Raw genomic sequence first — 25596 nt, 5'->3', positions numbered from 1 at the left:
AGAGACCTCTTTAAAAGTTTTGAAATACTTTTTTTTCTTATTTCAACATAAGTATAGCCTTATTCAGGCAACATTACTATTTTGCATCACTTTCTGGGTGACCAGTTACCCTTTTGACAGTTTTCATTTTCATTGCACTACATTCTACAAGCTCATTACACAAAAGGACAAACTGACCAACTTGATAACAATCGCACAACACTAAGACAGGAGTTCTACTGTCATCTCTAATACGTGACCTCAAGAGCTGAACGCAGCTGTGACCTCAGTGACTCTCTATACAGTTTTGCTTACTGGTTATATTACAGTCAAGGAAATCCGCTTCATATCAACCTGATGCTGTTCTCAGCGGAATCCGGCTCAGACCTCGGCCGGTGACCTTGCATACCTTCGCTTTTCTGTATGGCGAATGACTGGACGCTTGTGGAAATTGCAATCTCTATCTGCTCACCTGAGCGGATATGCGCATGTTCTATTTTTTCAGTTTGTGCGGAATACCGCGGATGATCCTCATGGGTGACGATCGTGAATTCCGCAAATTGAATTCCGATTGTGTGAGACCAGCCTGAGGATGTTGTGCTTTCTTTTTCTGTTTTTTTTAGCTATAACTTTGGATGGAGTTCAGATAGTAATTGAACAAACTTTCTTGCATTACATTCTACATTTTCTTTCCAATGATATATAATTTTATGGTATTATAAAAAAGCTGGTGTTTTGAGCTGTCAAAAATGCAAAATATGCACTTTTTTTCCCCCGGAAAAGGTTTTCACAATTTTGGCCACTTATGTGTTATATAAAGTTTCGTTTGATTGCAACCACTCCTTCTTGGTGCATTATTCTGAAGGGGTTTGTGTATTTCAGCTATTTCCAGGATACAGAGGCCGTAGATCAATGAGAATTAGATTGACTGTCGAATCTCTGAGAGAACAACAGTCACATCATTTTTACCATGCAGAACCAGTTGGGTGACCCTGTAAGACAGGAAGTCACGTTGCCCAGTGAAACATGCATCTGTCAGCGAGTGCACTGAGGAAGGTCAGCTGGAGGCTACATACAGTAGTGCATTGCATAAGAGCTTTATATTCCTCATTATTGTTTAATAGCATGATCTACAAATCGTGAACCTGATGCACCTATTAACATGAATATTGTCCAGTAGTCGGAGGGTTGTAGTGTCTGTACCTCAACAACTCTGCCTTTATTTGATCGGTGAAATAGAGATGGTCAGATAAGTGGATATACCTGCTTTATAGAATAAACTGTGTTGTAGTTACTACTGATTTAATATGCAATGGTGATTATATAAGAGTCTGTCCATTTATTCAGATTGGCAATGACACTTGGTACAAAGAGGCAGTGTAGATCAGGTCCCAGGTAATCAACAGTGAGGAGTGGCAACAAGGTGACTTTAGTTTCAAGCAGACCTCCTAGAGATGGGCAAGCAAAGATGCTGCTGCTCTCTTGTATGGCCCATTTGGTGGAGCCAGGGCTGGTCAGTCACGTAGCATTTACTGTTGGAGGTTCAATGGAAACATCTTCAAGCCTCATTTCAGGATGTTTCTCATTGCCTGAGGACTACATTAGAAGGACATGGCCATTGTTGCTAATTAGTTGCGCCATGCTGCAGGCCGTTGCATCACCACTGGAGTGTGTTGGAATTCTCACTACTACCAGGACCACCACATGGTTGTTTGACTACTTTGTTGAGCCACAACTGATAATAAGTTTAATGGTCTACAGGCCATTGGATAATTTATACTCAGATGTTGGGATTAATGGATCCTCAGCAAAGATCTGAGGGTGCATTCACACGAGCGTAGCCGTATTTACGTTCGCACGTGCGCAGCGTATAATCGCCGGAAAGAACATTTTTCGGCGATCATGACCAGAGCTAGAAAGCGTATTATCGTTTGTTCCTACTTTGCAAACTATCTTTTCGGCCATCGAATATGCGTTGGTGAGTATTTCGGTCGCATATGTTCCGTTTTTTTTCGGGTTGCCGTTTTTACGCGCCGTAAAATCGCCCATGCGAACGAATACATTCGAAACCAACGCCTCAGATGGTCACGTATATATGATTGGGCGCAAAAACGCGCTGTTTATGCGCTCGTGTGAACGCACCCTGAAGCTGACGCTTGGCTTTGTGTCAAAGCAGCACCAAAAATCTGAGCAAGAATTAACGCCTTTATCATTTATTGGGGCTAGTCCCTGACTTTTTCATGCACACATTCTTCTTGCAGGCGTTTTCTGTATGACAAGGACTATATTTTGCACAAGTTTTTCTGCAACATGTGAATGGGGTATAAAATACATCATTCATGTCCATGGGGCATTGAATGTTAGTGGATTTAATGACAATTTTAGATGTGAAATCCAAGCCAAAATCCTAATCAGATTCTGAACATGTGAACATATCCCTTGGGTACAGCCACACAACGGACGCAAGTCATGCAGTTTACCACAAATCGGCACAATCTTCGAATTGATTGATAAAATCTGCATAATGGCAGTACGATTTTCTGAATAAACAGTAGTTTTACCAACAAAAATGTGTGGCCCTTAGTACTCGATGTGAAAACCATGCGGATTTGCAATAAAATCCCCTGAGTGAGGTTTTTGGCATGGTGGCCGGTGTATGTGGCTGTAATATTTAGGTGCTTACAGGCAGTTATAAACTCTTTGATATGACTGCGGAGTTCTCATTATACAACTGAGTTCTTCGCTACAATATAGCTTAAATAAGCATTGTGCTCTTTATTACTGTTACTTGTGTCAGTGCTGCGTTGCTCCTGATTACATTCTAGGTCTATGCAGCTCATTCCATATAATTTAGGGCACTTTTACACGCAACGATAATCGTTCAGCATGGCCAGTGACTGAATGACAAACGATATTTCATTTAGATAAAGAAATTTTAGCCGCGCCAAAAAAAAAGAAGAAAACAAACATTAAAAAGATAGGACATCAGCCACTGAAATTCAGCAACTAAAATTCCCTGCTGCGCGAAAATATGGGTCTTGCCCTATCTTTGATGTGCTAAGCACAGGAGTGTCCATAGACTCCTATGGGAGCTGGAAAAAAGGGAGGGGTGCGAGTTCTACAACGCCACTGAACCCAGAAGCACAGTGTCCCCACGGGGATGAAGGGAAGCCCTGCGTCAGGGGACTCCCTTCATCCCCGCGCATAGCGGGGATGAGGAGACTCCCTGGGGCTTCCCTACATCCCCCCAGGGGTTTCCTTCATCGTGAGTATGAGGGGACTCCCTGGGGCTTCCCTTCATCTCCTTGAGGGTTCCCTTCATAGCTGGGGCTTCCCCTCATCTTTCTCTCCAGCAGCGCATATATTCAGTCCCTCCCGCTTGGCTTGAAAAGATGGCGGCTTAAACTCAGGACTTTAGCGTGGCAAAATCGTTCGTTCAGAACGAGACTCAAGCATGTGAAATCTATGGCAAACAACTGAAGAGTAGGGTATGTACAAAAGTGGGGTTTTGTATAAGAACTAGGGTGTTTGATGGAATATTGTTGGCTACAATACAATTTTTCCTTGTACTGATTCATTGATCCTTGGCCTACATTAACTTTGGTATGTGGCCCACCATGCATGTTACCATTGGGTTCCTAACTGCCTAATAGGAACATTGGGCACCCAAATCATGACAGCTGTAGGAACAAGCGATAGTAGGGACAATGCACAAACTGTAGTTCACTTATTAAATTGCACCTGAGCCAGAAGTCCTTGATCGTGGCATCAGAAAATGCCTTTGCTTTAATATTATGTTTGACATTTTCTTAACAATACGTTATATTCATTAACATAAAAGTGAATGCACTTTGATCGGTCATGTGCTAATAAAAGCATGAAGCCATCCTGTACTCTTTTATTATCACCACTGCTATCATTATTATGGCAATTAAAATAATTAGAGTGCAGAAGTTGTTATTTTTAACATTAGATCTATGACAAGGAGATCTGTGTCGCTCTCTTTCATTTTCAGCTGACTTATCACTGCATTTGTTTTCATTATTTTTGTTACATTTATGGAAACATAGTAGAGAAATATAGTTATTGTAACACATGGTGTGGACTCACCAGGTCACAAGAGTAAGCTCAATGCAGTCATAGCTGAGCCAGATGGGTCAAAAGGCCCCAGAGCGTGGGACCAGAGAATCGGGCTAGGAAACAGTCAGCTAACAGGCCAAAGTCAGGACCAGCGAAGTACGTACAGTATGGTAGACAGGCAGAAGGTCAAGGCAGGCGGCGTTTAGGCAAGATATAGTGAATGAATCTGGAGGTCAGGACAGGCGGAGTACGGAAAAGCTGGATATTCAAGTAAAGGGTCAAAACTGGGTAGCACGCAGGATACAGAAACACCGTCACAGGACCAATAGGAAACTGTTGCTCCAATGGGACGAGAAACCTTGAATAATCTGGTAAATGCTGGGATAGGATGGGGACGGGAAAGCTAGGTGCACTTGCTAGTCCTCTTGGCATGGTGAGCTGCAGGGTAATGGGGTGCCGTCTCTGGCGCATGGAGGGCAGGAGGATGCCAAATACCGCAGCCAATAGGACAGGAAGGTGGAAGGATGTGTGGCCGGTGGTAATAACAATTATGTTACCAGAAAGATGTGATAGAAATAACCAGTTGTATGCACCAAATTTGATGTGCTAGTAAAATGCTACCGGCATCTATAGCCATACCTTTGTGTGTTTAAGTTCAGTAATATACTCATGCAACTTAAAGGGGTTGTACCAGAATTACAAATTATTCCCTATCCATTGGATAGGGATACCATAATGATTCTGGGGGTGGTGAGTCTCACTCGGTCCTAGAATGGGGGTCCTGTGTCCCTCTCCTCTCGTCACTGTGGGGATGCTTCTCCCACCCCCAGTGACATCACAGTGAATGGAGCGCTGGTTGAGCATGCACAGACAGCGGTGCATTCATTTCAATGGGGCTGATGAAAATGCCCAAGCACTTGCCACTCGGCTACCTCTGGCAGCCCCATTGAAAGTAAATGGAGCAGCTACGTGCTTGTGCGACCATCGCTCTATTCATTATCCTCCTCACGGCAGGGGTGCACTAGCCTACAGTGATGAGGAGGGGTGCAAAATACAGAGACTCCATTCTGGGAATTGGTGGGGGTCTCAGCGGTGAAATCCCCATCAATCAGCAAATTATCCCCTATCCGTTGGATAGGGCATAACTTGTAATTGTGGTACAACCCCTTTAACACAAATTTATATTTCCTCCAACGCGATTGCTCTTATAACACAGAGATGATACCTTACATTACAGTCATAGATAACCTTTCTGGTAGTTGCCATTCAGCTTTCCCCCAGCAATCAGCTGTGTCACTTTTGGTGTTCAGCTGCGCTGAAGTGCCGATTTCTCATTCGAACGAGAAATCGGCAGATCTAAATGGACCCTTAGTCACTCCGATAACAGATCCTGTGTGTGTATTGAAGATACCACTGCCACAGTTCCAGGACCACAGAGGCCGCAGGAAGGTAAGGAAAATACAACTGCTCTCTAGTGCCTTATATTAGGATTTATGTTCTATTTGCGAGACAGTAACAGCACGCGGGTGTCAGATGTCAGATCCTGTTAGTGTAATGAAGATCCTGTCAGCTCTACCCATGGCTGCAGTTCTGGAGTCACATTGGGTGTCCTGTAGTAATAGCAAGGAGCCACAGAGAGGAGTCCTGTTACTAACTGGGGCCACTAGTGGTCCTATTACTAATTGTGCCCACAGAGAAAGCACAATTACTAAATGGGGTCACTGGTACTTATTCCAGCTATAGCAGGGTCACTGTGACTGACTGTGGCCGCAGAGGGGTCACTATTACTGATTGGGGAAACTAATACTAATTGGGGCCACAGAGGGGTCACTATCACTAATTGGGGATACTGGTACTAATTTTTACCATAGAGGGTATTCTTCCACACTATTTTTTACCACACTATTACTGATTGAGGTCACAGAACTATTACTGTAGGGGGGCAATGAGAAGTCCACAAGGGCTTGCGGCAGCAGGAAAGGGAGAGTGTGCAGGCGCGAGTCATGGCTTTAAGAACTCTGAGGGGTGGTCTGGACCCAGAGAGGTAAAAACAGAGATGACATGACCTGCTGTCCTTTGAGATAACTGCACTGTAATCACTACCACTGTGTAGAGCCAGTATTTCAGTACGTTATATAGAGGTATACTATAGCTGGACTAGTTATATATACCTTTTTTGTGTGGTGGGTCAAATCCCGAACTTTGCAGTTTTTCTATGGGCCCCTGTGTGTTTTTTATATGCTCCTATGCATCTATTTTCGGGCCCATTCATTTTATAGATCTCTATCATACTGTGAGTTTGGGTCCGTAGACCCGTGGTTGGGCTGGTAAACCTGTCTATAAAATGTGCCCTAATACACTTGTGGGAAACTGGCCCTATAAGGAAGAAATACAGTTCCTTGTTCTGGTGATGTATTTATTTCATTAGCTTGGTTCTGGTGCTGTATTTATGTTATGAGCTAGGTTCTGGTACTTTATGTCATGAGCTTGCTTCTGGAAACTGTATTTATGTATGAGCTTGGTCCTGGGGCCGTATTTATACATTGACAGGCATTTGAATTAAGAGCGCAGTTTATGCAAAGTGGTTATCTGACCGATTTGTTGGATGGGGCTTTAGAAAAGGTAAAGAAAATAAATCGAAAAGATTTGTTAAGAAAGAACCAAAGAGGGAAACAAAAAAATAATAGGGGACAACATTCTTATTTCTCATCCACGTTTAGTCCACTGGCATCAGAAAGAAAGAAGAATTCTGCAGAACTGGTATATAATTAAAAAGGATCCATGGTTTGGGAGAAGAGACCCTGCGTATCCTTCAGTGCTAGCTTAAAATATCTTTTTGGGAAAATTAGATTACTCAGTAGAGAGCAGAACTGGTTAGAGGACTCAGGTCCAGTGGGAAACTGCAAGTGTGAGAACGGTTCTTGTTGTAGCTTTAACTCCCAGCTGAAATGGTCTCCGATGGGAGGTATAGTTTGTGTTATAAATCAGTTTATTAGCTGCAAGACAGCCTTAATTGTCCAGAAGGATTTGGAGATGGGCATAATTTGATTTTAAAAAAAGAAGCAAAATGGACATTGAAGTCTCGGTAAAACTCGCTTTATGTATTCTAGGATTTAATGATCAAAACAATCTAAGTGCGTTTTTATGAGATATTTGTAGGTTTGTTATTTATTGGATATCTTGTATTTGTACACAAGCACTGTTTGTGTTATTAGTATGGTAACATTAAGTTAATTTGTATAAAGCACATGATGAGACATAGTGATCACAAGTGAGTTCTGAAGAAGCGTGAAATAACGTGAAACAGCTGTCAGTAGTTGCACTTGCTAGTCTCTGTTCCCACTATGTGTTGATGGATATAAAGTAGCCATACGTTTTACTTTGTTGGTGAGTGACGCAGATTATTTCTCTGGACATGTTGGTACTGACCTTCGTTCTGGTGCTGTTTTCTGATTAACTTGATTCTGGGATTTTATTTATGTTTTGAGCTTGGTTCTGGTGCAGCATTTATGTACTGAGGTTAGTCCTGGTGCTGTATTTATGTACTGAAGTTAGTTCTGGTGCTGTAATTATGTTAAATAGATATACACTAATTAAGCCACAAGCTTAATTAGTGGCGAAATTGCTCATTCACACTATTGGGAGCTGCCTGCTACTTTAAAAAAACATTGCTGCTCTGGGAGGAGAGAAAGAGGTAAAGGAAACCTCTGGGGGAACACCCTTCTCTATGGGGATTCCCTTCATCTCAGTGAGGCTGGAGGAATATCCCCAGCAGGAGACCGGAGTTCGCCTGCAGTGGAAAAGAAGGAAGTCCCTAGCAGCATGATGCCGGGGTTCATCTGCAGGAAAGAATGAGGGATTTCTCTGTTGCTGGGGATATTCCTCCAGCCTCGCTGAGATGAAGGGAAGTGCCGCAGAGAAGGGGGTTCCCCCAGGGCCTTCCTTCATCTCTCTCTCCCCTCACTATGGGGGAATTCCCCTGTAGCGGGGCTAGAGGGGCCGTCCCAGGGATTTTCCGATAGCAAGAAGACAAATGGCGGGGCTAGAGAGCACTTCCCTCTAGCCCACCCTCTTTCCCCTGCTCTTGGGGAACCCCTGTAGCCACGCCTCCTCTCTCTCTGCTTTGGGGATTTCCTGTTTCTCCCCTGCAGGGGAATACCTTCTCTCCGATGAAAATGTTCAGCTATAAACTCTTGTTAGTCCCTGCTGGGAAGAGGGAAGGCCCCAGGGAGTCCCATCATCCACGTGGGGACTAACAGGAGCTTACAGCAAGACATTTAAAATGTGCTTCTGGGTTTAGTGGCGGGGCAGCACTCTCTCTCCCCCCTTATATCTTTTCCTCTCCCATTCCCATTGTTTAGAATTTATATCTAAACAATCAAAATGTTTACCTAATCAACCTTTCCCCTCCCTTATTATCCAGCTCCCATAGGAGCCAATGGAAACTCCTGCAGATCGCTCACCAAAGATAGGTGAGGTCCTACCGTATCTTTTCACGCAGCACGGAATTTCAGTTCCGGGATTGCAGTCACACATGTTCTATTATTTTAGGTGTAATTTTTTTACACGCCTAAAATTCTTTTCTCTGACCGTTTCCATAGTAAATATTTGGTTCTAAAAGTTTTTTACACCAGTGATTTTTGCGCGTGCAGGTCCCCGTGTGAAAGAGGCCTTAGGGTGCTAGTCATGGGCAACTGGTAAGTGTTTGCTCCCCCAGCTTAAATTTGCCAGCCAGCCCCTGACTATACATCTGGCTTGGAGGTACTTAAGATGTCAGGTAGTTCCAAATAGTTGTTCTGTTACATAATTCTGGTTAATCTGTTATTACATAAGTGGGATTGAGTTTCCCTAATAAATATTAATTTTGAGTTTTGTTATGCAGCAGATAAGTATGTTTAAGCAAATGCTCAGCAACAGATGCCGTAACCAGTTGGTCCTGCACCCTACCCATGTGAAGACTGGCAGTGCCATACACTATACTGCAGAAGGGCTGACATTGATAAATGCCATTAGCATTTCCACACCTCAGGGTTGAGAGTTGGCCACCAGACCCTACCAATGAATAGATTAATTTATTATTACTAGTCTTATTTTCCTTATATGCAGATTTTACAGAGAGGAGGAACGCATTCATTTTGGTCTGGCAGAGTTTGCAGTCATCCTGTAAATGTGTAGTCCCATTCTGCGCCCTTATGTTTTGCCAGTATCCTGTTGCTCAGCATACTGGTGGTTACGTATATACACATATACTATGTCGTTTCCATACTGACCCTGGCCTGGAATAATTGTGGAACAAAAGACATTGTGATTGTGAACTCATGAGCACATGCTATCCGTCATTATCGTCAGATAACACATGATGGCCGTTTCCTGGCAGATCCTGCAGATTAGGTAAAAAGAGAAATGAGATAAAAATATTTAACTATGAGTTCACTACAGTTTTAAAAGGCAATCAGTGATATCCATTATGCAATACATTTTGGCATCTTTATGCCCTTTCACCTTTTTTTATATCTTGTTATGTTGTGGACTTGTAGAGATTTTAAAAAAAAAATCAAGTTTTCCCCATCATTCTGCACTCAATACCCCATGGTGACAAAGTGATAACAGAGTGTTAAAAATTCTGTAAATGTTTTAAAAAGGAAAAATTAACATTCTGCATTGACATACGTATTCACACCGGGTACTCAGTACTTAGTTGAAGCATCTTTGGAAGCTTTTACAGCCTCCAGTCTTCTTGGGTATGATGCCACAAGGTTTGCACACCTGATTTGGGGGATTTTCTGTCATTCTTCTCTGCAGATCCTCTCAAGCTGTGAGGTTGTATAGGGACCATCTCAGGTCTCTCTAGAGATGTTTAATTGGAATCAAGTCAGAGCTCTGGCTGGGCCACGTAAGAACATTCACAGAGTTATCCCTAAGCTACACCTAGGTTGTCTTAGGGTCACTGTCTTGTTGGAAAAGTGAACCTTCTGTCCAGTCTGAGGTCCCTTGCGGTTTGGATCAGGTTATCATTAAGAAAATCTCTGTACTCTCAGCTTTCCATCAACCCTGACCGGTCTCCCTGTCCCAGCTGCTGAAATCACCTCCCCAGCATGATGCTGCCACCACCATGTTTCACCGTAGGGATGGTATTGGGCAGATGATTAGCAGTGTCTGGTTTGCTCCAGAAGCCAAAAAGTTCAATCTTGGTTTCATTAGACCAGAGAATCTTGTTTCTTAGTCTGAGAGTCCTTTAGGTGCTTTTTGGCAAACTCCAGGTGGGCTTTCATGTGTCTTTTACTGAGGTGACTCTTCTTTCTGGCTACTCTTCCATAAACCCCAGATTGGTGGAGGCTGCAGTGATGGTTAACCTTTTTTAAAATTTCTCCCATCTACACACAGGATCTTTGGAGCTCAACCAGAGTGACCATTGTGTTCTTGGTCACCTCTCTTACTAAGGCCCTTCTTCCCCAATGACTTTGGTGGGTTGGCCAGCTCTAGAAAGAGTCTTAGTTGTTTCAAACCTCTTCTGTTTAAGAATTGAGGAGACCGCTGGGCTCCTGGGAACTTCTAGTGCAACAGAAATTTTTTTTGTAGCCTTCTTCAGATCTGTGCCTCCACACACTCCTGTCTCTGAGCTCTATAGGCAGTTGTTTCCTCCTCATGGGTTGGTTTTAGCTCTGATATGCATTGTGAGCTGTGAGACCCTATACACACAGGTGGATATTTTTTAAAACTATGTCCAACTAACTGAATTTACAGCTGATGGACTCCAATCAAGGTGCAGAAACATCTCAAGGATGATCAAGAGAAATAGGAGCCCCCTAAAGCTAAATTTCAAAGTGTCATTCCAAAGGGTCTGAATACTTAGGTGAAAGCAAAATGTTAGTTTTTCATTTTTAGAAAATGGACAAAAATTTTGAACAATTTCTTATCACGTTGTCATTATGAGTGTTTGAGTGCAGGATGATGGGGGAAAAAATGTGAATTTCCTTTTAATTTTCACAGAGCCATAACAAAATGTAAAAAAAGTGAAAGGGTATGAAGACCCTGCAAATGCATTGTAATGGCAAGGAATTCACACACATGAAATAAATCTGCTAAACTACTAGTTTCTATGCATGACTGTGAAGTAGTTCTGCCACATGTTGCAGATTTTAATTTAAAAGTGAAAATCCACAGCATAGATGGACAAACCGCTGATTTAAAATCCACATCAGAGGTCAATTTAGGGTATTGATTTTCTTTGCAGTGTGTAGATGGGATGTCTTAAAGGGATTCTGTCATCAGGTTCATGCTGCCCAAACCACAGGTGCCATGAATGCAGGATTGGGAAGCCTGTTATGGAAGCTTTACTTTGAAGTGTTGCAGTATTTTAGATTAAAAATACTTTGAAGTTTGAGTTGGAGCTGATATCCGAGTCAGGGGCCGGGCCAGCCCCGCCAGCCGCTCCTCGCCCACTGCATGCAGAGTGACAGCTCTCTTCCTATACACATGCAAGGAGCGGAGCTGTCAGTCTTCATGCAGTGGGTGAGGAGAAGCCAGCATGGCCGGCCTCTGTGACGAAGCTCCAAATCAGGTTCAGAATAAACCATCTATGGGGCAACAGGCTTCCCTATTGCGGGTTCATTGTGTGTAACTACGCGTGTGAAAAAGAACGCAGTATGCTCTATTTCACCACATATTACACTCGTACAGCCCTGTTGATCTCCATGGGTAGCGGGTATGGAATGCTGCGTGATGCACATAGCTTTTTACACATACGCCCGTCAAAACACGCCTTACACTTAGCGGCACACCGTTCAGTCTTCTGCATGCATAAGCTGTACCATTCTCATTCAGTTGCTGCATGCATTTATACGGGACGATTATTGGTCAAATGTATTTTTCTCCACTGCCCCCGCCATTACTTATTATTCCTCTCTCCTTTTTTCCTTTCGTCGAACTCCCATTCCTCTCTTCTTTAAGATCTGTGTAATATCATATGGTTTTGAACATATCACATGTAATGCTGCACCCGCAGCATTACTGAGGAAGAGGTTCGTTGCCTCGAAACACATCTTGTGCTGGTACTACAAACAATAAACAGAGTCAGGTTTCCTCTAATGCCGAGCTTTTCCCGTTACTCAAGAAGTGTTGTTGCACCCTCAGTACTTTTTTGCTTTTGCACTTCCCATCACTAATGCTTCGTCTGTGATTGCTATGGATTTCACCCAGCTAATTTTGCTGCAGAAAACTTTTACATTTCCGATATGCGTGAGCATAACCTTTAAGAGTTTAGAAAAAGTCTGCTAAAGGGGTCCAACGTATCATACTGCTACGTTGAATGAGAGAGTTGCTCTGGCTTAGACCGCTTTCACATGATTGGGTCGGATTCCGTATGTGGGAGCCCGCAGCGGAATCTGGTTCTGCCTGCGTCTGCTCAGAAACCTTTAAATCTGTATTGCAGATGGACCCAGTGGCTCGTCGTTGGACATGTGCAGTACAGATTTCTTTTCAAATCTTTTTTCTCCTGCGTCTTCTCTAGGTGAAGACGCGGGTACCCACGACCTATCCGCAATGTGTGGAACCTGCACAAGAATAGAGCATGCTGCGATTTTATTTCCGCGGACATGTCAATGCTCTATTCTTGTAATCGATATGAAATACTGTGGATCATCCAGGTGGGTGATGATTGCGGGCTCTGCAGTCCAAATCTAGTCGTGCGAGACCGGCCTTATAGAGGTGTGTCGGAGTAGAGGATCCCCTCTAAAATATTCATATGCCATAATAAAGTTATAGACAGGGGCTATCTTAGGGAATCTCATATATAGCAAGTTCCTGATATATCAGACTCCCACTCTGTTGGGAAGGGGGAGTAATACGATAATAGAACCTAGATACCATTATATATTAGAAATGGAACTTCCCTACCATAATACCCAGTAACAAATGGGTCACCATTGGCACTGGTGAAATGTGAGTGTTTTTGCTTAGATGGGCTTATAGATCTGTTTTTAGTAGAATGGTTAGGCCTACCCTCACAGAGAAGATGCAACATTTGAGTTGCTTTGCTAAAGGAACACTGGAAGACGTGTGCCCACATCTCCAATTTAAATTAGTATATAAATAATATATATTCTCTCCCTGCAAAATTAAACCTTTATTACTCGGTAATTGATGGCAATGCACTAATGAACCTCCCTTGGGAGAAGCCAGATATTCCATCTCTGTGTGCTGTCACCATCTTGCTCTATGCACTTAAGTATTAAGTAGGTTGTTAGCATACAATTTTAGGAATATGATCTCCCTGTATAAAACCAGATTAAATGGTCCAAATCGATGACATTTTTGCTTTACCGATTCACGATAGCTTCATATATAGCAGCTGACGTGCTGCTCCAGACTAGATTATTAATTCTAATGATGTCATTATTTAGTCTACCTCCAGTCTATGGCTACTATATGTTCAATGACTCTCACAGTAAATCATATTATAAAACATTACAGACTGTCAGTATTCCTAAGCAAATATCATAAAGTACCGTAAGAACAGAGTATATTAAAAATTCTATATACTGACCTTCATCGAGAAAAAGAAAAACTCAATTAAATTTAATGCCACCCAATAAGAGATGCAATAAAATATAATTAACGCAGTGTGAAAATATTTATGGTTGGCATAAGCTACCTCTCTTATAATTGATTTTATATAGCTGTCTAATTAAACTGAGCCATTATTGAGACAGTGAGAGCTGTTGATAAAGAATGATGGAAGTGTTGTGGGAGATGTTATAATTAGAAGCATTAAGGAATACTTTCCAGCACCGCTTTCTATATTTTCCATGGTCATGCAGTTTTACGCAGCAATATCCATCCCTATGTAATTAAGGATGTTGGATGAGAGTGGTTACATTGATCCTTATTTCACCTGTACCCATTCTAGCTGATATGGGCCAAATTTACGGAGCAAGCGGCCAAAATGGAGGTAATGTATTGCTTCGTTACTAGTGTTTTCTTCAAACTTGATGTTTCGGACGTGGCAGTATGCAAATTTGCTCATGCCAACCAAACCATGGACTCCTCCAAAAGCAGCCGATCTATAGACAAACTGCTCTGGGTTCTTGCCCCTGATCATTGGCTTGATGAGATGGCTTAGCTGTAGCTCACATACTGGTTCCCATTGAAGACACCCAGCAGAAGGGTATGAAGACTTAGGGTACGTTTACAACCAAACTGTCGCTCGCTTGTACACATAAATACATTTTCTCGTTCGAATGGGAAATCTCTCAGTCATTCACATTCACTGTGTAAGTGAATGAGAATGAACGAATGAGCGCTAATTAAAGTGAATGATTAGTGAACCAGCCATCAATGGTTTTTATGCCTACATAACATGGACAAACGAAAAGTGAATGACTTATCGTTGGGTCTTCGGCTGCGTTTAGACTGACAGATTATTATTCATTTTTACTCAGATTTTGGAACGATAATCGTTCTGTCTAAAAGGGCCTTTATGTTCAGGCAATGCTCTATGGGAAAAATATGCAAATTAGCTTATGGCGGCTGAAGCAGAAATTCCTTCAAAAGGAAAACGGAACCAACTGGAATGAGGTGATTGCATACTTTTGCCCATGGAGCATCGCAACTTAACAAGAACCAGTACCTACCCTGAACAGACATGACATAGAAATGTATGGGCTTACTGTACTTCTAGATGTTACTTATGCTGGTTTCACACCTGCATTGTACCCTCCGATTAGCGGTTCCGTCACAGATGTGGCTCAAAATACCAAAGGAAAAGTGCTTTTTCTTCCATCCCAAAACCGGGCACCTGAGTGCAAACAGAACAGACCCCATTATATTCAATGGGGTCTGCTTGGCATGTTCGGTTCCATCAGTCGAAGGGAAAGCAGAACCCCTGATGCAGATGTGAAACCAACCCAATTCCATTAGGATCTCATGCTCTATTGTCCCATGCTCGTAGTGGTTAATAACCCTATAATATAGCATTACACATAGCAGTGTGGGGTGGCAAACAAAATCAGTACCGTGTGCTTCTACAGGCCACCTATTTTTACATATTTTATATCAAAACTTTCCAGTTGTGTGCATGTTTCGAAATGTCATACAAATTAATTAACATACTTTCAAAACAAGCCTCCGTTCTAAAGGGATATATATAGAATTTAACAAGTTAATGTTTGGTCTAAAAGCAATTTTCATGCATATTTTGTTGCTGTTGCTATGACAGTTGGCTCTGGTAGCTGCTGTGCTGTGAATACTGTAATAATGCCGGACAGAATTATCAGTTTCTTTATGAAATTTGACATAGATTAGTTATGGCTGTCCTAACTATGAGTGCACTCCGATGAGTGCTTGTTGGTCGAGGACTGGTAGGTGGGGGATGTGATTCCATCTGGGCCCCTCCAACCAAGAACATTGGGGCTGGGTGGTGAGTTGGTGTATTGCTTTATTATGCTAATTATCTACAACTGTAAATATGCTAGAACACTAGTTCACTTCTCATATTAATACTTAGGTTATAGGCTTGACCAATCCTGTATGATGATGTCATTAAATATGGTGGCAGGTGACATCATTGGTGGATATGTGAATCAAGCACTTCTGTACTAGGACCATGGAACATCAAGGTAGACCTGCCAACCTTGAAGTTCTTTGTTGGGTGCAAATTGCTCTAGTTAGGGTACTTCTATCTAAAATTTAGGGGAAATTTACTTAGATTGGCATTCTATATGCTGGCCTAAGTAAAGAGTGCCCTGGAGTGACGTCCACCCCTCTTAATAAATAGGTACATGCTTGGCCAGTCTGTGTGCCAGTCTGTGAAATCTACACCAGTTATGAGCTAGTGTATATTTCCACTATATGTCAATTTCTGGTATAAATTATAGTAAATCTGGCAGGCCGTAGAGGCCACAGCCCTCTTTGTAAACCTTGCCCACTGTTATAAAAGTGTTGAGTGGGGCACAAAAGGCCAAAAAGTACAAGAGTTATGCCGTAATTCCATCCATAATTTCCCCCAGATCCTTTTACACGGCCTGATTATAATTATAGGACATGAACGTTCCTCCAAACATTTGTTTGCCTGACAGTTGGCCCATGTAAAAGGACCAACAATCAGCCAACAAACGGGTGGAAGCTCATTCATCAGTTGATTGTTCAATTCCAGCAAACATAAAAATGCTCACTGATCAGCGGTACATTTCGCAGTGTGAACAGTGACATGTCCAGCCAGGCTATGGAGATGGATGATGGTAATTATGATCATTTGTCCCCGTAAGCTTTCTTGGCTCATGTGAAGGAAAATGAAATGAACATCGATCGACGTGTGTTTTGATCGTTGCTTGATAGATTGAACCTCGAACTTGGCCAGTCTAAAATGACTGCTAGTATTTTCTTACCAACAGGCTAAATTAATTTCAGGTGTCAATGGAGGCTTGGCGGCTCCGTGGTTAGCACCGCTGCCCTGCAGTAATGGGGTCCTGGGGTCTAATCGAGGACAACTCTTGCATGAGTTTACATTGTATTTTCCCACTGTATCGGTTTCCTCAAGTTACTCTCGTCTGCTCCCACACCAAAAAATGACTTACCGATTGGCTTCTTATGAAGTTGGCTCTGGTGTGTGCCTGATGGATGTGACTTATCACAATCTCTGTACTGCACTGCAGAATATGTTGGTGCTATAAAAGTAGCAGGTGTATAAGTGGCTGCCTATCTCTATGGACTACCACAAAGAAACCTTTGCAAACATACAAGCACATTAGGATTCAGTGGAAATCAGAAATTTGGACCTTTTTACCGATTCTATGCAAATGACAGTTTTCTAAGGTGTAATTTGTATTAGTGCAGAGGCTAGGAACTGAAGCAAGGGACAGAAGCGGGGCTCCTTCACACGAGCGTGTGGTGACTGAATTACACGCGTGTAATATGATGTACCCATATGCCATAGGCTCCTATGTTGTGGCTCGCACATATTGCGGTGCAGCATGTTCTATCTTGGCATGTATTACACACGCATGCACGCCAAGATAGTTCATGGCGATTGGTGGCAATGTCATTGTGTACTCGCTGCAAGTGTGTCTCTGACGGGTGGCACGCAGTGATTTCCGCTCAAGGGAAGCCGCCCTTATACAGGTGTGTGTAGTCGACCGATCCAAGCTTATGATGATTTGAGTGAGGGCTCCTCCAGGCAATCGCATGTGCAAATGCACATGCTTCAGCCCAATGTATTTGTGCTATGAACAAGGCTGATTTGTGTGCGTGTCTGCGTGATGTACTGTACTTTTTTTGCACACGCAGGGCCTGTTTATATATTGAAGGTCCAGTGGTGTTCCATTCCCCATGGTTTTGCGCAACATTTCGCACATCATATTGCATGCACAATAGACTTCTATGGGACCGTTTGGTGCGCAAACGTTCACAATATAGAGCATGTTCTATTTTTTTGCGTGCATGAGAAAAGCGTGTGCAGAAAACTAGAACATGCTCTATATTGTGCTCCATAGGAGGGCTGGAGTGGAGGGTGTTAATCTTTTGCGTTGGTGCTAATTTTTCTTTCCACAAGGCTGGCAGGATTACATGTGTAGAGGGATGAGGAGCTCGGTGAGGATTTGTCATAGTCCTTCTAGAACTAACGGCCTCATAATGGATTTAGGTCTTGGGTGTGATGAACGACCGCGGTCTCACTTCGCACCCTGCTTACCACACAATGCCGTATTTTCTCATGGAAGAAAAAAAAGACATGAAAGCATAAAAAAAAACCTGCCTGAAAATGGGTGGTTGGCCGAGTGATAAGAAATGAAAAATGCATGAAAAAGGGTTGGTTTGTAGATAAAAGAAAAGCCCAGAATGGGAGGGACAACCGTGGGGGAGCAGAGATAACTAATGGGGGGGTAGGGGGGCTTGTACTGTATGTATAGGAGGTGTCAGGCATCATAGCCGCTGACGCTCTGACTGCAGCATGCATTAATAAGGATGGGTAAGCAGGAGAGGAGGGGGTCTTGTTCTTTCACACCCCCAGACATCCATGCAAAGACATCTGTGTGGGTGTAGTAAGGAGATTTTTTTCGTTGTGCCATTCGGAGGGGTAAAAGACAGCAAAGAGAGAAGTATGAAAATACTGAAAAAATGCAGAGCAGTCGTTTCCTTATTCAGTGTATATATATATATATATATATATATATACTGTATATATGACAACTACACTACCGATGATCAAAACACGATCATATAGGGAGAGATTTCTATGTAGGATCTAGTGAGCATCCAGCTATTACACGTGCGTGATAAATAGAGTCAAGGAAAGTACATTGGTTTTCATGGATTCATTCACACTTGCGTGTATATACATTGCACATTGTATATTACGCGTGTAAAAGATAACGCACCAGATCCTATTTTACTGCATATTACGCGCAAGAGAGTCCTACTGTTCTCTATGGGCGCGTAATCAACGCTGTACATATGCAATTACATTGCAGGTGTGCAGCGTTTATAAGCAACATCGCTGAGCGGCACGCTCATGTGAGCCCGGCCTAAATAGGAGGCGATGCTCTGATAGCACACTATCCATATAAACGGCTCCGTGATCACCCTACTTATATATGGATTGATCGCCCTGACAAGAGCGCCCCCACTCAATGCAGGCTAGCTCTGCTGCAACCCTACATAACCCTAAGGCATCATGTCCACGGGCACGCGGATTCCACCTATGCCCGCAGCTATGGGCTCTTTCTCACCTGTCCGAATGCGGTGTGGTTCATTTACCACCCCATAAGCCAATCACAAATGCCAAACACCAAGAGTGCGTTTTTTCAATACGCATGCATGAGCATGCATAACTTCACAGCCTGTCAGTGTAATGCATGCCAACGTTCGCCATCTTTACATGGCATCGCTGCGTCCTATTCCTCGTCCCCCTCCCAATTTTTACAGACGGGGGTGCTGCACTGTATCTCTTGTGAGAACGGAGCCGCCAATTAGAGAACAAGTAAATAATAATGCTGGGCTTCGGGTCATAAATCTTATCTCAACGAGTGCTTTCAGAAATTGAATTACAAGTATTATCCAAGGGATTGTCATTTGTTCCAACGAGATATAGGGCTTCAAGGATTAAAGATCTCAACTTATTCGTTAGGGCTGGCTCACACGAGCCTAATTTGACTAGAGTCAGTGAAAGAACATTAATTTTCATTGATCCATTTACACTTGCATATAATACGCACATAAAAAAAAGAACGCAGCATGTTCTATTTTTGAGCGGATTCCGCACGGATGGCTTCCATTGAAGTCAATGGAAGCCATCGATCCGCATCCCTTTCACAATGACATTGCAGAAAGGTCACAAATTCTGCGTCATCGCTAGGAGATGACGTGTTAAAAAGAGAGGAAAAAATCTGTACTGCGCATGTCCGACGGCTTCCCATACAGACCATCTGCAGTACAAAGAAGATAAAAGAAAGGCAGGTACGTGCGGATGCCAGCTGGGCACAGAGTCAGGGAACCTGAATCGCCCGTGTGCAGCTAGCCTTAGACAAAGAGTGTGAGGATGCTCCCCCCATGAATGCTTCAGAGATTGATATATTTCTTCAGATGGTTGCTAATAAACTGGAAACAATTGGACAACGTGTTTGTAAATTCAGAAACAATCTGACCAAGGAGGAAGATATTGCCCTAATTATGTTGGAGAAATATACATTTATTATTAATAAACCCTCAGATAAGGAAGGCAATATAGACGTCCTTGATCACAGACAATATATAAGCATGCGTCATGACTTACTAAAGGCCAAGGATTGTTATGGGTTTCTTAAAAAACCCCACTAAGGAACTTATCATAGGTCTGAAAACTATGCTCTGGCCTGCACAATTATTATATTATTGAGCTTCTACAGTTCCTTCTTTGCAGTAATGTCTTTTTGTTTGGCATCACCCTCTTCTACCAGCTCAGGGGTACAGCGATGGTGAGCCATTGTGCCCCCAAGTTTGGTTTTCAGGGATACAGCAGTGTTAACTAAACATTGTTAATTGGGGAAGCTTCATTGATGACATATTTTTCCTTTGCCTTAGGACCATAGAATCCTGTGATGCATTCATGTTATATCCTACGCACAACAATATAGGAATATAGTTTCACTAATAAGATTCACCCTGATAAATTACCATTTTTAGATCTATTTATTGAAAAAGATGGTTAAGGGTGGCTTGAGTCGAGCATGTATTTTGTGTATGCATACGCACGCACAAAAACTCGCGGCTATTAGCCCCAATGCATTCCATATGGTGTGTGCACATGTCCGTGCTTTACAGGCATGTGCCTGCAAAGATAGGACATGCGTGCACCACAGTGAATGCACGCATTGTTTTCAATGGAGCCGTGGCTGCTGCCGGCGGCTCCATTGAAGACAATGGTCTGCCGACTCCCTGCATTGTTTTTCAGGGAAGGGCTTTACATATAAGCTCTTCCCTGAAAAACTAAAATTTTTGTGTAAAAAAATAAATAAACTTACCTCTCCACTGCTGCCGTGACCCCCGTGGGCATGAAGAACACATCTGCGCGTGCAGCAGATGTTTCCTTCATCCCCACTAGTAACAATAATTCCCTGCTGCTACATCTGCCACATCTGTAACAGATGCAGCAGAGGAATGTTTCAATTCGACAGCTGCGGTAGAGAATCCTGCTGCCGGCATCCCCTTCAATTGATTTCAGGGAAGGGCTTTAAATATAAGCCCTTTGCTAAAAATCCAGTAAAAGTGCTGTGAAAAACAAAAAAAATAGATACTCACCTTGCTTCAGCTGCTGGGGCTCAGCAGTGTCTTCTCCTGCATGTGACAGATGTGTTCTTCGTCACCGCGGGGGACACGGCAGTGGCGTAGGGTAAGTTTTTACACTAAATTTTTTGGTTTTCAGGGAAGGGCTTATATGTAAAGCCCTTCCCTGAAAAACAATGCAGGTGTGCTGGCAGACCATGGCTTTCAATGGAGCTGCCGGCAGCAGCGGCACCATTGAAATTGCTAAAAAAACGATTGTTTAAGTGATCATCGTTGCGTCTGAATGCATGGCCATCGTGCACTTTTCTTGCACTGCTAGCTGATCATTAAATTCAGACCAACCTAAAAATCGTCGTTCAGCCTTATCAGCAGTTCTCCATGGGTAGTGCCTATAGCATTGTTTCCCCGCGGAGAACAAAGGAACTGAAAGCAGATAAAACCCTCGGGCTATTAATTCCTTTCAGCTAAGGCTTCATTTGCATGCTAAATTGCAGGGACATCTGCCCCCTCTGTAGTCCAGAGAACAGGGACCAATCATAATCCTAAACCACCTTCAGGTTTTTTCCTCGTAGGTTGGAAAACCAGAAGGCAGTTTAGGAGGAGGATTGGTGATCATTTGGGGTATATCCATCATAGTAAAGCTAGCCCCATTGCAAGGCATGTATGGGCTAAACATGGAGGTAATCCAGATGTTTTGAAATGCACTATTCTGGAAGTGATCATGGAATCTCCAAGAGGGGGAAATTGTGATAGATGTATACTTTCTAAAGAGGCTGAATGGATTTTTCGGATGAAATCCACAGTGCCATCTGGTTTAAAGGAGTCCCTTTCCCTCGCTAGTCTCCTGTAATTCCCAAATAGATATGGGCTTTTTAACAGAGTTTCTTAAAGAATTTATATCATTTGAGACGTCTAACAACTAAGTTGAGATCTTGAATCCATGAAGAAGCCCCATATCTTGTTGAAACAAATGACAATCCCTTGGATAATACTTGTAATTCAATTTCTGAAAGCACTCGTTGAGATAAGATTTATGGCCCGAAGCCCAGCATTATTATTTACTTGTTCTCTTGGTATTGGCAATTCTGTTGGTATTGGATGTGGTTTGGTCTAAGGGCTTTATAGGGTCAGTTGCGTATGGCCTGCTGACTTCAGTGGAGGTTGTCCGCACAGAGTCCGCAGAAAAATAGAACATGCTGCGATTTTATCTCTGCTTGTAGCATATGCAATTCGTATCCGCAAGTGTGAGTGAAAAAACGATTTTACACGCCTTTCAATGCGTATGCTTTGCTGCAGATCCTCCGTGCGGGTACTGCAATAGGAATCCAGTCGTATCATTCCTGAAAATCATCTATTTATGTGTATATTGTTATTTATTTATTTTTTTTACAGTGATACATTTCTACATTTGCATTAGTTTATGCAATCCTATGCTGACAGCCACGATTTGACCGTGTGAAAACTCGCACGGCATTAAAATTGCGGCATGTCCTATTTCTGCGCCTGCTTCGCAGAGGCTTGCACAGAACCGTCACCGCTGACACGCTGGCTCTGCTCTGCGCACATGCGGCTGTGCGCCAGCTGGCACATCGCGGAGCAGAGAGAGAAAGCACCGGACAGGTAAGCGGAAGGTCAATGCCGGGCAAGGGTCGCTGCGTGAATCTCGCAGCGGGAATCTAACCCGGCCGTGGGCATGAGGCCTTAGTACAGAAAGAAAATGTACAAATAAGCAGTTGCAGACAGACTGCTGACATATTATTGTAACAAGTCAGAAAGAGCAGAACTGTAACATCTGAGGAATGTGGGGGACATATGTATCCAATAAGGTTGTGGCTTACACATGAGACTTTGGGACTAACTGCAGGATGTATTGTGGCTGCCTCGTCTAGGTGCACAGTCCTTAGCACTATGTATGAGGGGCACACTACCTAGCACTGTTAGGGGATCTGCTTCATATCGGTCTATAGATGGGTGTAATGCAAAGCTTTATTTATGGACCAGGAAAACTAAGAATTTTGTATTGCACCCCAAGCCTGCTATGTTCTTTAGGTAGATTTATAGTAATAGTAAGAAATCAGTGAATCATAATGTTGACATGCAATATGTTATTCAGAATGAAGTTCTGCAGCAGCTGTGGGCTGTGTTATTAGTAACAATGAGCACCCTACTATAAAACATCAAGAATATTCTTGTCAGATTTCCATGACATGTATACAAGTTCTCAAGCTGCAGCCTTATGCTTGTTTTGGGTCATAGCTAGAGTTGAGCGAACGTACTCTGCCGAGCTTGATGCTTGTTCGAGTATTAGTGTACTCAATGGTGCTCGTTACTCGAACGAGCATCAAGGCGTGTTCGACCCCGCCCTAGTTTTTGGCTCCTCCCCACTGTGACGTGCCTGTTTTGGCCCCTCCCTGCCACGAGGGAGGGAGGGACACGAACCAAGGGGAAAAAAAAAAAAGCTCTGCACCCGGTGTCCCACATACAAAAATGCTGGAGTCTCCGATTGTAGTCAATGGGGTTCGTTACTCGAGTAGAGCTCTCGAATTTTACGAAAAGCTCGACTCGAAAAAACGCGGACCCGAGCATTTGGGTGCGCCCTCAGCTCTAGTCATAGCACTCCCCAGTGATTTATCATACTCTTATCATTTCCTGGCTGCAGATATCAGTAATGGATTTAATTGTATTAATCTTTATAGTGCCCATCTAGTCTGCAGCATTGTATAGGAAGTGTTCAATATTCACTAATATACAGAGTACATGTAATGGTCAAGGGGTGTAACTCTAGTGGGTGCAGACGATGCACACCCCGGGCCCTGGAGCCTTTGATGGCCCATAAGGGCTCTCTTCCCCAGATGAGGAGACCAGTACTGTAAAGCTGGGGGACCCTGTTACAGATTTTGCACTGGGACCCAGCAGCATCAAGTTACCTCTTCTTTGGTAATGGTTGTCTATTTAATGAGTAGTGGTGTAGATATTTTACATTTTGTACTAAATGACCCCTTTCATCTTTATTTTGCAGCCTACAACAGCCTGAGGAGTCACAATGAGCACAGAGGTGGGGGCGGAAACTGAACTCAATCCGAGCACAGATGGGCCTGCTCAGGATGGGGTACATAATCCTGCACTACTCCCACCTGACACCCCACAAACCCCTGCTAACAATGTAGACCGGTCAGGAGTCAATGAGAATTTAAGGAGAAATGTAAGTATATAGTCAGGTTTTACAGAGGATCTGTCAGCCCCCCGATATATCTTTTTTCAGTTAATACTTGCATTCTTCAAAAAAGTAACAACTCTGGGTTATTCTATGAGTTATTCCTCCTGCAAATGTATGAATTAAGTTGCCTGCAGACGGCCGGGTCGGATCTGGCTGCGAGAATTCTCACAGCGGGACCCAACCCGAGCCCCTGCAGAGAGCAGCGTGGCACTCACCTGCTCCCGGCGCTCCGAATCTTTCATGTGCCGGCTGCTGGGCAGTCAGCGCATGCGCAAAACGGAGCCGGCAGCTGGGGAGTGACATTTCTGTGGGGGGCTCGCAGAGCCCCGCACAGAATTAGAGCATGCCACGATTTGTTTTCTGCACGTAATTTCACGCAGACAAATTGCGCCCGTCTGTATAGGATTGTGTTTTTTAACGCAATCCTATAGCAGCTTCCACAGGCGGAAATTCTGCAGGAAATCCCGCCGCCGAATTTCCGCCCGTGTGCAGGGGGCCTAAATTGGTAATGGTACTTGTTCCAACACATTTTAACCAGTGCTGAGAGTGTCTGACTACTTCTGGATACATTGTCTTGACAAGAGAAATGGTAATTCCCAGCTGTCAATTTATTCATATATTACCGGGAGGAATAACAGAGTTAGGCCTCTTTCACATGACCGTAGGCGTTTTTACGTGCGTCCGCCGGCATCGTAAAAACCCGTGAACGGACGCACAAATCTAATGTTTGTGCGCTCGTTCGGACGGCACAGGCACTGGAGCATATATGCAGAGGCGGCAATGCCGTTGCCTCGCCTTCCCTCACCGGCTCACCTCCTCTCTCCTTCCTCTGGCTGTTTGCAATGTGAAAGGGCCAGGCGGGGCAGAGCTAAACAAACGCCCCTCCCCGTCCCTTGTCCGCAGCCAGCAATGGGAGGGGTGGGGGGTGGAGCTTAGCTGAGCCCCCTCCCCTCCCATTGCAAACAGCCAGAGAGGAGGAGAGAAGAGGGAGGGAGTTTAGCAGTCACGCTCCTAAACTCCCTCCCACCTCCCTTCTACGGCCGCTGTCATTGGCTCCCATAGGAGCCCATGCAGTGACTGACGTATTCTGGACAGAAGGATAGTTCCAGGACTATCTTTTCGGCCCGGCGTGAAAGTGTCCGGCGCTGTATTGGCTGGCCGGGCTCTTTTACACTGCGGGAATACGGCCTTGTAATCTGATGCATTGGAATCCAATGCATCAGATCGTAGCGTATATCAGCCAACCGTGAAAACGGCGGCCAATATACGTTCGTGTGAAAGAACCCTAAGGCCTCATGTCCACTTGCACGCACCGATTTCATCTGCTGAATCCTGCAGCAGAATACAGCCGTGCCCACAGACATGGACAGAAAAAGACATTTTCTTACCTGTCCAGATCTAGCACGGGTCTCCTCCATACCGGCTGGATCTTCTTCCTTCAGCACAGTGGATGTGTTCAGACACGCCGGACACATGCGCAGTGCATTTTAAAAAAAAAATCTCCTGCTTTCCTAGTGGATCCGTGGCACGTTCACAGTGACAGCTGTGACTGTGCCACGGATCGGACG

The 25596-nt window shown here is 43.7% G+C and overlaps 1 protein-coding gene across 4 annotated transcripts in view; it reads left to right on the top strand.

The window, feature by feature from the left end:
- The window catches only part of EPB41L1 (erythrocyte membrane protein band 4.1 like 1), a 129715-nt gene that overhangs the window by 52739 nt on the left and 51380 nt on the right, over positions 1-25596 (top strand). For all 4 annotated transcript variants that reach the window (XM_066587807.1, XM_066587805.1, XM_066587808.1 and 1 more), the window contains exon 3: positions 23831-24013. In XM_066587807.1, coding sequence (XP_066443904.1) covers positions 23855-24013 — 159 coding nt within the window. In that variant the 5' untranslated portion in view covers positions 23831-23854. The remainder of the gene's footprint in view (positions 1-23830; positions 24014-25596) is intronic.

This window comes from Eleutherodactylus coqui, chromosome 13 (assembly GCF_035609145.1).
Source record: "Eleutherodactylus coqui strain aEleCoq1 chromosome 13, aEleCoq1.hap1, whole genome shotgun sequence".
NCBI lineage: Eukaryota > Metazoa > Chordata > Amphibia > Anura > Eleutherodactylidae > Eleutherodactylus > Eleutherodactylus coqui.
The sequence above is the reverse complement of the archived record's forward strand: the minus strand, read 5'-3'. Positions and strand labels throughout refer to the sequence as shown.